At 42.3% G+C, this 12,824-nt stretch overlaps 2 protein-coding genes across 2 annotated transcripts in view; both read left to right on the forward strand.

The window, feature by feature from the left end:
* The window catches only part of MUT (methylmalonyl-CoA mutase), a 26,489-nt gene extending 18,470 nt beyond the window's left edge, over positions 1–8,019 (forward strand). The window contains exons 9-13 of the mRNA XM_009288964.2: positions 1,054–1,185; positions 3,435–3,582; positions 3,698–3,865; positions 5,175–5,327; positions 7,751–8,019. Of these exons, the coding sequence (XP_009287239.1) occupies positions 1,054–1,185; positions 3,435–3,582; positions 3,698–3,865; positions 5,175–5,303 (577 nt within the window). The 3' untranslated portion in view covers positions 5,304–5,327; positions 7,751–8,019. The remainder of the gene's footprint in view (positions 1–1,053; positions 1,186–3,434; positions 3,583–3,697; positions 3,866–5,174; positions 5,328–7,750) is intronic.
* On the forward strand, positions 5,856–8,019 carry LOC103906905 (methylmalonyl-CoA mutase, mitochondrial-like; the record flags this gene model as incomplete). Its single annotated transcript, XM_009288963.1, has 3 exons — positions 5,856–6,005; positions 6,121–6,288; positions 7,598–8,019. Coding segments are annotated over 3 exons (447 nt in total), but the record flags the coding sequence as incomplete, so codon positions are not given.
* Positions 8,020–12,824: the final 4,805 nt, after the last annotated feature.

Consider the following 12,824-nt stretch of genomic DNA (forward strand, 5'->3'; position numbering starts at 1 on the left):
TAAAAAAGATGGCGGCAAACTTTTTAGCGGGGCCTGTTGCGACAGGACAAGGGGGAATGGCTTTAAACTAAAGGGGGGTAGATTTAGGCTAGATCTAAGGAAGACATTTTTTAGGCTGAGGGTGGTGAAGCACTGGCACAGGTTTCCTCGAGAGGTGGTGGATGCCCCATCCCTGGAAACATTCCAGGTCAGGTTGGACGGGGCTCTGAGCAACCTGATCTAGTTGCAGATGTCCCTGCCCACGGCAGGGGGGTTGGACTAGATGACCTTTAGAGGTCCCTTCCAACCCAAACCATTCTATGATTCTATAGATTTTACGCAGAAAGGTGGAATCCATTAAGCCTGAGATTTTTAAATGCTTTGGGACAGAGGCTGTTATTTCTGATGTTTGTACAAGAAGACAGCACAGCCTAGTTTGCTTCTAGCACTTGCGCTACAGCAGTAAAATGTGTATTATTTCATACACGCACAGTGTCTCCAGTAGCAAACAAAGCTTGTAACTTGCACGTAAATGGATTTCCCAGATTCTTCTGCATCTCAGCAGATAAAGGAGCTATGTCAGGAGTAGAGGAGAAGAAGAATAAATACTAAAATATAAACATCAAGGGAAAGGCAAACAAATTCCAGTTAAAAAGTTAGGCTTCAGTCTTTTCTGTGTGTTCTTTTTTTTTTCCTCTTGATTTATATTTTGAATTTTAATATGAGTCCAAATGCAAGATCTCGCAGTCTGAGCCCAAAAAAATTCCCAGTTGAGAAAATTTGATTTAATTTCCTGCAATATTTTGCCATGCAGTGGTCCCCATTGCCTCGTCACTTGTAAAATCACTTCTCGCATCAGCAAAAGAGTATTTTCTTAAAAATACTCTTGTGTGTTCTGTTAGTGGGCGACAGTGGGGTGAGTCGGATGCTCAGAGTTGTAGCACCAAAGGGGAAATGAGTGTAAATGAATTTGTCCTGCAGCAAGGCAAGTAGTTGGGCCACTGCCAGTGACTTCGGTATTCTGTTTTCATATAAGCCTCCTGATAGCATTAATACTTTGTTCCTGTGTCTTAGGTGCACTGTTGGAGAAATAACAGATGCAATGAAGAAGGTGTTTGGGGAGCATAAAGCCAGTGACCGAATGGTGAGCGGAGCTTATCGCCAGGAGTTTGGAGAGAGTGATGAAATTCTTCATGCCATCAATAGGTGAGAATAGCTTCCCAGGAAGCCAAACACAGTCTCACATTTAATCCACTGTGCCCTAAAAAAGCATTCCCCAAACCTGAATGACATCCCCAGAACAAAACAAAGATCTGCAGTGTCATTCTCATGCCTGTAAGCAAGTAAGCAGAATGAGAAGAAATAAGTGCAATAAGAGAATAGTCAAAACTTAATTGAACTTTTATTTGCTTGCAAACAAAATCCACTGAGGTGATGTTATGATTCGAGGTTTTTGTTCAAATAGACTAGGCAGCCGTGAGATTAAGAAGCTGAGAAACACTGCCTGAAATCCCTGTACATTGGATTGCTTCTTTTGAAGACCCTGTAATAGTAATCTCTACAAATATTTCCAGCAACTCATATTTGCAAAACCTAGTTTTGGTCTGCCCATAAGGTGTCCCTGCAACTTCACTCCTACCGTTCCTAACGTTGTGAGGCTAAAATCTGTCCGGATATCCACATACAATTTCCAGTCTACGGGTGTTACTTACTCGTACCATGAGGGAGAAAACATCGGAAGATGGTAGTATGTGTGAAAACAGTGCCCATTTGTGCCTTTTGTCAGCTTCTGCCTTTGCTGCTGTCCTCTCGGGTGAAGAGACCCAGCTGCAGTAGTGGGTGGTGATGTAGTATGAACCGACGCTCGTAAGTCCCTGCTGTGTTGGGGCTTATACATTAAAGAGTTACAGGATCTCTTAAAAGGGAATTACTTGATGGCTTCACAGTGGTGACGTTTAGCCTGACTTGAAAGTAGGTGTGCTGGGGGATGTCACCATCGCTTTTTATTTTAAATATTTATTTTAAATGTCAGCATTTGTAATTATGCATTTACGTGAAACTGAACTGAACTGATTCCTTGAGATTCAAGATGTAGCTCCCTTTTTTACATACCTGCCTTCATGTCCGAGATCATACGTACCAGTTAGTAAACATGGTAATGAAACTGGATTTACTACGTGCCACCTTTGCACAGGCCTTCGAAAGTGTGATTTCACACTTGCCCCACACTTAAACCAAGCCCTGAGTTGCAGTGACTGGCTCAGGTGGTCTTAGCCTGGCAGGCCTGGAGCTGGTCTTGTTGGGAGGGAGCCTGTGGGTGGGGAAGTAAGAAAACAAGATTATGGGAACAGAAAACAATACGGAGAAAAGGAATTTAAGGTATTGCAAATCAATTCAGATACCTACTTCACTGATACTCTCAGCAGTCCTTAGGGATAGAGAAGGCAGGCCCAACCCCTATACATCCTCAAACAGAGGCTTTGTCAGTCTGCTTCTTCAGGCTCTCTTGACATATTTCCTTTTTAAGCTGCCCGAGTTCTTACTTTTTCCCTCTTACGTGATGCATTATCCTGTCCTGGAATCGTCTCCAGAGGCTGTTCAAATCTGTGCTGATAAATGCTTTATCTAGAGCCATTCTTCTCCCCAGACTAAGCCACTGGATTCATACAGTGATCATCCCAGCCAGGTCAGCACGTGGTTTCAAGGTGCACCAAATCCGTACAACTCCATCATTAACAGAATGCTCAGAAGAGTACAATATTAAAAAAAAACAAAAACAAACAAAAAACTTTTTATTTCTGAGAAGTGGTAGTCTTAGCGTCCCGCTCAAGGACAGATACTGGCGGTACATGGATAATGAAAAGTGAGATGAAAGATTAATCTCTGAGGCTGTGGTTACACAGTCACTTTTACTCAATAGAAATCTGAACTGCCACTAACCAGAAAAAGGGAGGCACTGGAACGAGTGCACAGAACGGGGGATGCCGTAATCCTTTTCTGCACAGACTTGAGCCCAGTTGAAAGATGATGCACAGCATGATGTCTAGGACCCGTCTCTATAGCCTGTGTGCCATGCAAGTACTTTTGAAATAATTGGTCATAATTATTCTTAAAATCTAAAAATTGTGTTTTCGTTAGTTGCAATTCAGCTCGTTAAACCCTCTGAGAATTCAGTATTTTGTCCGTTACAAAGCAGAAAAGTAGTGGAGTGGTTTTCTTTAAAAAAGAATGTTTTATTGTTCAGGATAGTAATTACAAGAAATTGGTTAGTAATCATATAACATGAATATTAACATAGTATGCCGACTAGACAAACCGTGACTTAGAAGATCTTTTGATTTGATGTACAGTAATGATGCTACAGTTGCAGCTAGTGCTTTTTTTTATTTTATTTGTGGAAATACTTCTAATGATTCTCAGTGACTTACAACGATACAATGTGTGTTTTCAATCAGAGTTAACAAGTTCATGGATCGTGAGGGGCGCAGGCCTCGTATACTTGTTGCAAAGATGGGTCAAGATGGCCATGACAGAGGAGCTAAAGTTATTGCTACAGGATTTGCAGACATCGGCTTTGATGTGGACATAGGTCCCCTCTTCCAGGTATGACCGATTGAGCGGTGTCCAATGTATTTCAAATGCAGCGATTTTCCCTCTAATGCTTGTTCGGCCGCCAGGCTGGGGCTGTGACTTGTCACGTAATCCTCTTTCCATATAGACACCGCGAGAAGTGGCCCAGCAGGCGGTTGATGCGGATGTGCACTGTGTTGGTGTGAGCACGCTCGCAGCAGGTCATAAAACTCTTGTGCCTGAACTCATCAAAGAACTCAACGCCCTTGGCCGGCCGGACATTCTTGTCATATGTGGAGGTGTCATCCCACCTCAGGTACAGGTTGACATCATTTCCGTCAAGACTAGGAGACTGCTTTATTTCTGTCTGTGCTGGTTTTAGCTATTTCCTATATTCTGTTAATGTCAGAGCGGATTTACAGCGCTGGAAGCTACCGTGTATAATCACCAGGGTCAGCACAGATCTGCAAGATGGTCGCAGAGCGCCGTCAGGTCTCATTGATCTGGTTTCCTGTACACCGTGCCCTGGTTTAACTTGCAGCGTTTGTTGGATGGAATATTAAGTTGTGTTGCGAAAAGATTAGCCTCAGGGAGATGTTCTTTATGCTCTGTTGTTTCCAATTGCCAGTACCTTGCATATTACTGATAAAGGCTAGCTCCTGTCTTAAGAGACTTCGTGACTTCCAGTAATAGTCCGGAAGAGCCACAGCTAGTGACTGAGGCACCTGGCGGGTCCCAACACCTATAGGCTACACGTCTCATTCACTGATTAGCCTCTCCTCATGTTCCCCGTCATCAGGCCTCAGTGTTGCCTCTCATTCCCTCTGCTTTCTCATGAACTGCTGAACAGTCAGATCTGGGCTTTTGTCTTAAAATTTTCCTTAGCTCATCCACAGTTTGCCTGGCTGTATCGCCTTTAGGGTCATCTTCTGTCCAGAGAGATGCAAATTGATTTTGCATATAAATCTCCTGTTACTCCCTTTTCCCAGGCTTCTTCCTTTTCTAGCCAATTAGGTAAGCGTTCAGGAGCTTAAAAAGCGTTCAGGACTTTAAAATTGAACGAACAAAACTTGTAGTATTTTTCTAGGAGACAAATTGTGTTCTGTCCAGTATCTCTCAATGGGATGCTACTAACCTGTGGTTGAAAAGGTATAATGTATCCTATGTAGAAGTAAGAGAGAAAACACAACTGCTTTCCAGGTCTTTCTGAAATTTCAGGGCAATCACAAAATTAGAGTAACTTCGATTGCAAGAGGCCACTGGCAGTCATCTGGTCCAAGCCCTGGTTTAAAGCAGTATTTTCAAAATTAGAAGTTAGATCAAATTCAGATTAGGTTATTCACAGTCACATCCAGTTGACTTTTGAATATTTTCCAAGGATCTGACATTAGTCCAATTCTAAACAAATAAAGTCTTTCCCGTGGATGTGTTTTTAATATTTCTCTTTTACCTCCTAACTACCATATTTTTCCCATTTCCCTTGATGCGGTGCTGCCTCTCTCTGGGACTTGTTGCATATCCTTTCTCAGGGCCAGCGTACAGGATAGAGCATACGCCAATTATAAATCAATTATCAATTTTCTGTTGCACTATTAACTATAGATCTTAAATTTCTTTCTGAACAGGATTACGACTTCCTGTATGAAGCCGGCGTTACCAATGTGTTTGGTCCAGGGACTCGTATTCCAAAAGCAGCTGTCCAAGTGTTGGATGATATTGAGAAGTGTCTGGAGCAGAGGCAGCAATCTATGTAACGCTGAAATGTCACACAACGCAACCAGCCTTATACTAATCGCTTACAGAAAGGCACTGGAACGAGTGCACAGAACGGGGGATGCCGTAATCCTTTTCTGCACAGACTTGAGCCCAGTTGAAAGATGATGCACAGCATGATGTCTAGGACCCGTCTCTATAGCCTGTGTGCCATGCAAGTACTTTTGAAATAATTGGTCATAATTATTCTTAAAATCTAAAAATTGTGTTTTCGTTAGTTGCAATTCAGCTCGTTAAACCCTCTGAGAATTCAGTATTTTGTCCGTTACAAAGCAGAAAAGTAGTGGAGTGGTTTTCTTTAAAAAAGAATGTTTTATTGTTCAGGATAGTAATTACAAGAAATTGGTTAGTAATCATATAACATGAATATTAACATAGTATGCCGACTAGACAAACCGTGACTTAGAAGATCTTTTGATTTGATGTACAGTAATGATGCTACAGTTGCAGCTAGTGCTTTTTTTTATTTTATTTGTGGAAATACTTCTAATGATTCTCAGTGACTTACAACGATACAATGTGTGTTTTCAATCAGAGTTAACAAGTTCATGGATCGTGAGGGGCGCAGGCCTCGTATACTTGTTGCAAAGATGGGTCAAGATGGCCATGACAGAGGAGCTAAAGTTATTGCTACAGGATTTGCAGACATCGGCTTTGATGTGGACATAGGTCCCCTCTTCCAGGTATGACCGATTGAGCGGTGTCCAATGTATTTCAAATGCAGCGATTTTCCCTCTAAGGCTTGTTCGGCCGCCAGGCTGGGGCTGTGACTTGTCACGTAATCCTCTTTCCATATAGACACCGCGAGAAGTGGCCCAGCAGGCGGTTGATGCGGATGTGCACTGTGTTGGTGTGAGCACGCTCGCAGCAGGTCATAAAACTCTTGTGCCTGAACTCATCAAAGAACTCAACGCCCTTGGCCGGCCGGACATTCTTGTCATATGTGGAGGTGTCATCCCACCTCAGGTACAGGTTGACATCATTTCCGTCAAGACTAGGAGACTGCTTTATTTCTGTCTGTGCTGGTTTTAGCTATTTCCTATATTCTGTTAATGTCAGAGCGGATTTACAGCGCTGGAAGCTACCGTGTATAATCACCAGGGTCAGCACAGATCTGCAAGATGGTCGCAGAGCGCCGTCAGGTCTCATTGATCTGGTTTCCTGTACACCGTGCCCTGGTTTAACTTGCAGCGTTTGTTGGATGGAATATTAAGTTGTGTTGCGAAAAGATTAGCCTCAGGGAGATGTTCTTTATGCTCTGTTGTTTCCAATTGCCAGTACCTTGCATATTACTGATAAAGGCTAGCTCCTGTCTTAAGAGACTTCGTGACTTCCAGTAATAGTCCGGAAGAGCCACAGCTAGTGACTGAGGCACCTGGCGGGTCCCAACACCTATAGGCTACACGTCTCATTCACTGATTAGCCTCTCCTCATGTTCCCCGTCATCAGGCCTCAGTGTTGCCTCTCATTCCCTCTGCTTTCTCATGAACTGCTGAACAGTCAGATCTGGGCTTTTGTCTTAAAATTTTCCTTAGCTCATCCACAGTTTGCCTGGCTGTATCGCCTTTAGGGTCATCTTCTGTCTAGAGAGATGCAAATTGATTTTGCATATAAATCTCCTGTTACTCCCTTTTCCCAGGCTTCTTCCTTTTCTAGCCAATTAGGTAAGCATTCAGGAGCTTAAAAAGCGTTCAGGACTTTAAAATTGAACGAACAAAACTTGTAGTATTTTTCTAGGAGACAAATTGTGTTCTGTCCAGTATCTCTCAATGGGATGCTACTAACCTGTGGTTGAAAAGGTATAATGTATCCTATGTAGAAGTAAGAGAGAAAACACAACTGCTTCCCAGGTCTTTCTGAAATTTCAGGGCAATCACAAAATTAGAGTAACTTCGATTGCAAGAGACCACTGGCAGTCATCTGGTCCAAGCCCTGGTTTAAAGCAGTATTTTCAAAATTAGAAGTTAGATCAAATTCAGATTAGGTTATTCAGGGTCACATCCAGTTGACTTTTGAATATTTTCCAAGGATCTGACATTAGTCCGATTCTAAACAAATAAAGTCTTTCCCATGGAAATGTTTTTAATATTTCTCTTTTACCTCCTAACTACCATATTTTTCCCATTTCCCTTGATGCGGTGCTGCCTCTCTCTGGGACTTGTTGCATATCCTTTCTCAGGGCCAGCGTACAGGATAGAGCATACGCCAATTATAAATCAATTATCAATTTTCTGTTGCACTATTAACTATAGATCTTAAATTTCTTTCTGAACAGGATTACGACTTCCTGTATGAAGCCGGCGTTACCAATGTGTTTGGTCCAGGGACTCGTATTCCAAAAGCAGCTGTCCAAGTGTTGGATGATATTGAGAAGTGTCTGGAGCAGAGGCAGCAATCTATGTAACGCTGAAATGTCACACAACGCAACCAGCCTTATACTAATCGCTTACAGAATGTAATCATCAGCAAGGGATGGCCAGCCACATACCTTTGGTTCCACTGCCCTGTGCCCTGGTGTTTTGTGCTTTCTAAGAAAGTTGTAAATTCTCCGCTTGTTCTGTTTGAGGATTATTTACATGTGTACCCACAAGAAAATTTTATCTCTAGAACTATGACTTCAGGGAATGAAGGGAATTCAGTAGGTGGGTTTGTTTTTTTTTCCAAATACACTGATAAATAAAATACCCATTCCAGCTCTTTGGTTGATCTCTTTTTGCCTGCGGAGAACTTCTTTTGAATTTTTTGGCAGGCGTTGTAGACCTGGAAGTCTTCAGGCAAAATCGCTGAAGGTCAGCAGAGATGCGATTGACTCCAGCAGCACTTTGATGTTAATGTTAATCTGACTTAACTCTCTTTAGAAATGTATAAGTAGATAAACCATAATTTTTCAAAGTTTGTGGTTTGTTTAATAAGATACCAATCCTGTATCTGACAGTAACCCATGTAGGAGCAGCTGTGCACCTCCGCTCCGTCTACATCGCTGCCCTTCCCCGATACTTCACTATTTCTCAAATGAAGTTCATTTCAGTGCTCATTTTCCCTTACTTAGTTCTGTATTTTTGTCCAGTATTGTTCTTGCTATCCCTGTCTATTTAGCAGTCGGACTTTCTTCAGGTAAATTGATCCTAGATTCTCACCATTTTTGTCTCCCCTCCTCCGGGAGGAACTTGATTTGGACATGTGAAAAGTCCTTTGTGGAATCCGTACAGGGCAAATGGGCTGTGAGGGTCTTTTGGGGGACAGTCCCTGGCATTATGGCCCTATCCCGCTTCATTTTGCCTTGCTGCTCATTGCATCCCATCGTAAAACGGGACTACAGCCTCCCAGGGATGATGCTTGTATCTGCGTCATGGTGGAAGAGGCTGTAGCACACTTCAGCACCATCATACTTTGTTCAAGATGAGATTTTCTGCAGTTGGCCCAAAATTTCAGATCCAGTTAACAGCATTGTATCCTCACTTAAAGATTGCAGTTGATGAGATCTTTACTTAAAATAAGCTTATTTAATGGGGCATGTTCCCGTAGTCTCACACTGCTCAGAAATGAGGTTAACTAACTTGCTATTTTCTTTTCTTTTCTTGTCTTTCTGATTAAGGTTTAAAGTATTGCGTTCCCGTAGTCTCACACTGCTCAGAAACGAGGTTAACTGACTTGCTGTTTTCTTTTCTCTGTCTTTCTGATTAAGGTTTAAAGTATTGATCCCAAACCAGACCTTTGCCTTTAAAACTCCTTGGGGGTTTATCCTCAACTATTTATAAGTATCTGATTCCCTCCAAGAAAGATTGGTATGGTTCAAACCAGGATATACAGAAAGTAACAATGATAAAAATACTCCCTTATGTCTTTTCACAAGCCGCCTTGCCTGCCAGCTGGAAAAATACATAGTCAAAGTTCTGTGGCCGCTGAACTTCATAACGACACTGGTTTCATTCCTTTCTTTCTGTCTGTGGTTTCTCTGCTCTTTGATAATGTAGGTCATCTACCTGTGTTTGCCTCACAGATTCCGCTTTTTTTTTAACTCTTAACGATCTTTAAAATCTGCATCTCGTTCCCTTGAATTCAATAAAACGATCCCCACCAACTTCAGCTGGCATCAATGCCACCAACTCCAGGCCTTCAATGCTGGAAGGAGGGCCCTTTAAAGCTCTGGGTCGGGACTGGCTAGTGTACATTGATTCTCTCTTGTCATATCAAGGTTGGAAAACAAAATGGTGATTCTAGGGAAAGAATAGTTTTCTCACCTGGCACACAGTGTTTGTATTAGGCCCTTTAAGGAAAAAAAATATTGAAGTGAACAGACTTTCCTTCAAGCTTGTCGTCGGTTCACTGCCTAAGTAGATACTCCTTAGATTCCTTATGGGATGACAAGCTGAGATGGAACATGCTTTTCCCGTATGTGCGCTGCTGCTGGGGCAGCACGGCAATGAACGCAGTGCTTACCGACGAGTCGCTGTCAGGTTGTCGGCCCTCATTGGTAACGGCGAGTGGTTACCAACTAAAATCTCAGATGCTGCACCCACTCCTCATCAGCCTGGCGGCTTTAAAACTGCACTGCTGTTCAGGCTAGCGAGAACCTGCGTCAGTGCAAAATCAAGTAGGTACTCTGCAAATACACTGAAACATTTTGTTTCAATGTGAGTATTTTTGGCATATTCCAGGACAAAATGATAACTATAAAGCATGGGACTAGACACTCAGGCCTTTCCCGTAGGAATGAGCAAGGTAGCAGCAGGTTACTGCATGGCTAAGTCGTTTCCCTTAGGAAGTTCCAAAATAGTAGATCTTTTTTTATGTGGAAGACATTTTCTGTTTTGCAAAGATGCAAGGAATACAGCTAGGACAAAGGACTGGAGATTTGGAGATCCTAATCTACGCATAGGAATTGCCTTACTGCAATGCATTGTCTTTCATGAAAGAAGCTATGATAAAGCAGGGACTTGAGCATTCACCAAGTCCCAGGCCAGCGCCCTAATTGTGAAACAAACTTTCCACTTGATTTTCAATTGCGAAGTAACACCCCGAGCGTGGTAGATGACCCAGAGGACAAATGACTATAAGGGAGTAGCAATCCGTTCTTCGTTCTTGGTGTTTCACAGCCTCCAGGATTGATGCTTTTGCACTCGTATTAAGCTGTTCATCAAACAATCGGTGCTTTACGATGATGAGCAGCGAGACCGTCTCTACTGTGCGGATAAGAGAAGAACCCAAGACAAAGTTTAAGGGATTTCCCCAAAGTCGCACAGTGTAACTGGCAAAGTAACGGGGTGGAACCCAGGTCTCCGCAGCGTTAGCCTCATGCTCTTAACTGCTGGAACAGTGATCTCCCTCAAATAATCGATCTTTGTTCTGAAATGAGTCACGTTTAATTTTACAGATGGAAAACTGACCATTAATAGAAGTGATCTAGTTCTGTAAGTTATTCCTGTGCTGAGATGGACAAACTGCCTAGAAGGTTTTTCAAAGGAAGGCACTGAATTCCGATTTACTTTAATGCAAATCAGGGTGCTAGTTGTGTTATTTGACTTGCTATGTCATCATCTGAGTAGGGAGCTCCATTCATCCTCAGTAGAAAGAAAGGAGCCGAAGGTGGCTCGCCCAGATGTGGATGTCTGCGTTGTAAACTTCCACAGCTGAGTGAGGTAACTCCTAGTATGTGAGCAGGTTGAGTTTTTACCTTAAATACTCGTATTGGGATGACTGCGCTGGTGATTGCAAAGGTGCCCAGATTCGCTCCCGAGGTAAGTGCTTGCATTCTGCTTCAGTGCCTTAGAAGATCACTTAGCTGACAACACAGTCCAGGGCTGGGCAGGGAATACCATGAAATTAGAGTTATAATTTGACCATAAATCAACTTCATGAAACTTAAGAAAAACCAGCTAGTCCCCTATATAGTATGCTATACTTCCTTTCCCAGTTCTCCCATCAAGGGCAGCCCTGCTTTTTAAATTTTCTGTACCTAACAAAACCATCTAAAATTCAGAATCTCTACTGGGGAAGTTTTGATTTGCTTCTCACTGAGTCTGAAAAATGAAAAAGAGATTTGAGCCATATTTGATACACAAACACCTGGACTTTGATTTTTAAAAATGAAGTACATAGATAATAAATCAGGCTATTAAAGCATTATACTTAAACATCAACAATATACAGATCTTTTGGTTTTACAGAGATTTTGTCTGTATTGTAGAGTGGCATATTTTCCATATTACATACACTTCAAAAGCATTTACAAGTGGATGTGGACCTGTTCTGCTCCTAATTTTTCACAGAGGAAGCTCACGTTATATTACATTATTAACGTGCACTTCATTCTTCTGTTCAGAAATCTGCAGTTAGCAGATGGGAATATATATTTTGCTATTTACTTTAAACATCAAGCAACTGAGCAAGTGAAAGCAAAAACTGAGGTGGAAGATGGTTATTAAAATACAGTTTCATTTTCCTATCAGGTTATTTTTTAAAGCTGAAAAAATGCTGATTATTGACATTTACCTTAACGAGTCCCTTTCCAGCATGTTTACATTTTCTCCACCCGCTGAGAGACAAAACCCTCTTTTGTTTTATGCTGCTGTCCCTTTTGCATTCCCCTCTGCGATCCTCACCCTCCCCACAAACACACTTGCATAACGCTCTCCTGCCTCTTCCCCTCTTCCCAAATATTTTCCTTCAGCTTTCACGTGCTCCCCTCTCAGTTACTGGTGTTTTCTCCTGCTCCCCACATTCCTCTTCCCTTTTCCCGTTTTCCTGTGCCATGGGCTGTTGGAGGTGACCGTTTCCCAGAGGATGCTTCACCTCTTCATATTTGGGACAGAGGACTGAGCGCAGTCTCATTCCGTATGGAGCATCTGTGAGTGACAACCCAGGACAAGACAATGTCACCCTGGAGGCCAACTTAATTTAGGAATTTTTCACAACTTTTTACAAATAAACCTAGTTTAATCTAGTGGAATATTTATGAGAGTTGGCGACACTGCCAGTGGCAGGAGTTCAGGGGAAGGCAAGCTCCTTAAAGTTTCCTAACCCCCAACTTAGTAATTAATTTGTGCCTCAGTGTATGTTACAGCTCATGTCTCATTTTGTTTGTTCTTTTGTAATCCACACTCCGCAGCAACAGCAATTCTCATAGCCACAGAAGTGTTTAAGCCTAGCTTTTAATCCTCTTCTTGGCCTTAGCTGTAGTTTATAAAATGAAACTGATTATTAGGGTTTGAGTGTGGTAGAAGTTTTCAAGAACTCAAAGTCCATTCACTATCGGTTTAGATTGTCGTTTAAATTCTGTGCCAAACCTGCCTGTGATTTAACTCTTCTTGTCTTCACTGAACCTAATGCAGAGATGGACGTGGTCAGCTGAGCAAGGAGGGGACACGAGAACTGCAGCTATCAAGCCGTATTCTGTACAACATTTCAAACCCTGAAGATACGTGTTTACGTCCTTTAAACTCACAAACAGTAAGTCAGAGAGAGAGATTTAAACTGTAGGATCTCATCATTTCCACCTCAGA

The sequence above is a fragment of the Aptenodytes forsteri genome, unplaced genomic scaffold, assembly GCF_000699145.1.
Source record: "Aptenodytes forsteri isolate BGI_AS27 unplaced genomic scaffold, ASM69914v1 Scaffold57, whole genome shotgun sequence".
NCBI lineage: Eukaryota > Metazoa > Chordata > Aves > Sphenisciformes > Spheniscidae > Aptenodytes > Aptenodytes forsteri.